The 3,474-nt window shown below is 47.2% G+C and overlaps 1 protein-coding gene across 1 annotated transcript; it reads right to left on the bottom strand.

The window, feature by feature from the left end:
* Positions 1 to 2,117: 2,117 nt before the first annotated feature.
* On the bottom strand, positions 2,118 to 2,353 carry DL89DRAFT_271629 (uncharacterized protein; the record flags this gene model as incomplete). Its single annotated transcript, XM_040888935.1, has 1 exon — positions 2,118 to 2,353. The coding sequence occupies one exon, from the start codon at positions 2,351 to 2,353 to the stop codon at positions 2,141 to 2,143; it is 213 nt and encodes a 70-aa protein (XP_040739428.1). The 3' UTR covers positions 2,118 to 2,140.
* Positions 2,354 to 3,474: the final 1,121 nt, after the last annotated feature.

Below are 3,474 nucleotides of genomic sequence, written 5' to 3'. Positions count from 1 at the left end.
CACAACACATTTCTCCTTGCAAAAAAGCGGCGAATTTTTACCAGAGAAGCTTCTGCTCTGAAATGTTGCAACAGCTCTCAGCACTAGCAATGCCCAGACAGTGCTCCCTAAATGCAGAAAGCGCAAGGCAGGGCGGGATATTTACATGCTGCTGGAAGCGCATCGCACACGTGCAATCGCAATATGTCTAGCCAAGCGAGCGCCACGAGGTGGAGCTGCATGTGGTGATTTAGAGGGGTCTAGGAAATATTGCCAAGAACGACAGCTAAAGAATTCTAGGCTACTCTGATCACCATGCTAGAGCTGGATTAGCATATTTGCATGAGAATCCGAAGTGGTGCCATTAATATCGGTCAACATCAGTCCTGGCATGTAGACCGCCTAACAGTGAGGTACTGGCGTAAATGTGAACTCACGGTACAGTGATGAATTGAAGTGAGCCATCAAAAAGGAACATGAATAATGTCATTAAAAGTAGTTCGATGCGCCAACAGCAGCCACGGCAAAGGCAACAGCTAGAGGGAGAGCAAGTCCGGCAGGGCTGCTGTCAGAGACACCGTTTGACTGGGTAGTCTTGGCACCAGACGACGAGCTACTGGTTGAAGTAGAGTGGGCGGAGGACTCAGCCGAGCCGAGTGGGTTAATCGAGCCTAGCTCTGCAGATGATTTCCCCGACGACTTCTCAGACGACTTCTCAGACGACCTCTCAGACGACCTCTCAGATAATTTCTCCGATGGCTCATCAGCAGAATCCTCAGTATCTGACGGAATGATGGCACCGGGGCAGAGCTCGCCATTATCGGATACAGCCACAAAAAAGTTCGCGCCAACCAGTGTCATCTTGTTGTCAGAAAGATAGTTCATCAGGTTGAACTTATCACGCGAACCAGAGACAGCAAGACCGGGGATCTCCTTGGGCTGCTCAGCAAGTGCATAAACATAACGCGCCATACCGCAATCAGGGTCTTTAGCGCCCATATAAGGAGTGTCAGTCGAACTGCCCTTGGCAATATCGCTACCTGGGATGTTGACAACAAGCCAGTTGCGCGTCAAGTCTTTCGAGCGGTTGGGAATCGTAAAATCACCAGCATCAATGAAAGCCAGAGTGTAAAACTTGGACGAGTCGGCTTCATACACAACGGTAGGCTCTTTGGCGGTTTCAGCCGACGTAAAGACGTTTCCCCTGTTGACCATATGGCTGTAGGTCACATTAAGGAAGATCTTAGGTTCAAAGGTAGAGGGGAACACGTCAGGGATGATTTTGTTTGACTCCAGATTTCCTAGGAGAGGCGACACAAAGTCATAGTTGACACCTCCAGCGGCGTAGACACCAACGGCGCAGGTGAGAGCTGTGAGAACGGTAGAAGAGCGCATGAATGGTTTCGGATTTTAGGATTAAGGAGCGGTTCGGCTGAAAAAGGAATGGGGACGGAAAGAGGGTTGACAGCGTGTAGGAGGAAAGCAGTTTTATAAAAAGTTGTGCTAGGGGGACGCAGCTACATATATATGGGTATTCACGGTTAGGATCCTCTGAGCTGGCTTGTCAGAGTATAAAAGCAGCTTCACGCTATTTTCTAAAATAGAGCAAAGTCCGAGAAATCAGACCAGCACTGTCGATCAAATAATCCCTACAGATTGAGGAAAGAGCCGATTTCCGTGCCAAAGTAGCATGGGGTTTCTAACAGCCTTCATTGCAATAGCTATACCATATGCTGTTTTCTTGCATTCCATAGCATTGAATCCAATTTCTTCTGCAAAATTAATTGGCGAGCTGGCTCCATTCTTTATTAAACAATTTAATCCAAGGAATACTAGAGATCCGCATGTGCACCACAGCAGAACCGGATCCGTCCTGGGTCTGGAAGACTAAGTCATGAAAGCCAAGGCGAACCAAAAAGGTGGGAAATGGAAATATGGACAGGAATCCCAAGGAACCCTCCACGGTGTTCCGATGATGTCGTTACACTGTGACAAAAGCCTATTCACATCTAACGCATGTGGATACTGATATGTGCACAATAATTATGGACAGATTTACAAGGGGTTGTGGGCAACACCAATGACCACTTCATAGGTTCTTGCTTATTGCATTATTTTACATTCACCCTGCTTCATTTCGAAAATATTGATACAACAAAGCCTAATAGTAGCTTGATGAGCCAAGAGCGGCCACGGCGAAGGCAATAGCCAGGGCGAGAAGAGCTCCGGTAGGACTGCTGGTAGAGGCACTGTTCGGATGAGTAGTTTCGGCACTGGATGACGAGCTCCTAACTGATGCAGAGTGAGAGGTAGATTCGACAGAGTCGAGCGAATCCAGCTCTGAAGACGTTTCTGTTGTTGAGCATCTCGCCATTGTACGTCACATTAGGGAAAACCGTGGGTTTAAAAGATGGCGGGAACACATCAGGGATGAGTTCGGATTGTTCCAAATTTTCAAGGAGCGGTTTAGTAAAGTCGTTGTTGGCACCTCTAACGGCGTAGATACCAAGGGCACAGGTGAAGGCAGCGAATATTGTAGGTGCACGCATCCTTAGTTTAGAGTAGAAGATGCGTATGGCTGGGAAGTTCAGAGGCGAGATGATGAAAGTGGGGATTGTGCTTGGGTGTATAGCTATATATATCTATATGCTAATCGCCTCAATGGAGACCATATAAAGGATTGATGCTAAAGAGAAAAGCATTGTACTATTCCTGGAGAACCCTGAGGTCCAAGAAATCAGGCAGATGTTGGGAATCGAACAATCCCTATAAATAGACACAGGTAACGGGTTGCATATAACAGCATAGGGTCTCCAGAAATCCTCGCTGACATGGCTGCACTGTGACATATCTTGCATACAGAGTGGTATGTGTGTTTTCCCGCAGTGAAAATGGCTGCATAGCGGATGGGCTGGCAGCACTCTCAACAATGCACAGCACAGAAACTTAGTATCTAATTTTTTGAAAGACAAACACTGCAGTTTATTTCGCAAAAAATATTGGACATCTACCCGAATTTGTGTACGAAAAGTGGAAACAAAGCTGCTCTTCTGAAAACCTCACCATGGCTGTTTGGTATACTTGCTGGGCTGCAAGTGTGGCGAAATCGTGATTTGCGCTTGCACTTTGGGATAAAAGCCTACTAGACTGTCGGCGCTCAGCTTGTGTTCTCCAGAAAATCTGCAGAAATGAGTGGCATATCTTGCGTGCAAACACTATCCGCACTCATAACTCACGCTCCTGCGGCAGTATCAAGGATCCAAGCCTGCCTTCAGTATGTACAGTGTTGTGCGGATGTAGCAGCCATTAGATTGAGATTTGGGACAATTTATTCTATGCGTATAGAAATGGCATATTGCTCGAGAATCTAAGTAACGCAATACTAAAAGTAGTTGGCTGAGCCAACAGCGACCATGGCAAGGGCGGCAATCAGAGAAAGAGCAAGTCCGTTAGGGCTATTGCCAGAGGCACTGTTCGGCTGGGTAGTCTTGGCAC

Source organism: Linderina pennispora, assembly GCF_002104995.1.
Source record: "Linderina pennispora strain ATCC 12442 chromosome Unknown DL89scaffold_54, whole genome shotgun sequence".
NCBI lineage: Eukaryota > Fungi > Kickxellomycota > Kickxellomycetes > Kickxellales > Kickxellaceae > Linderina > Linderina pennispora.
The sequence above is the reverse complement of the archived record's forward strand: the minus strand, read 5'-3'. Positions and strand labels throughout refer to the sequence as shown.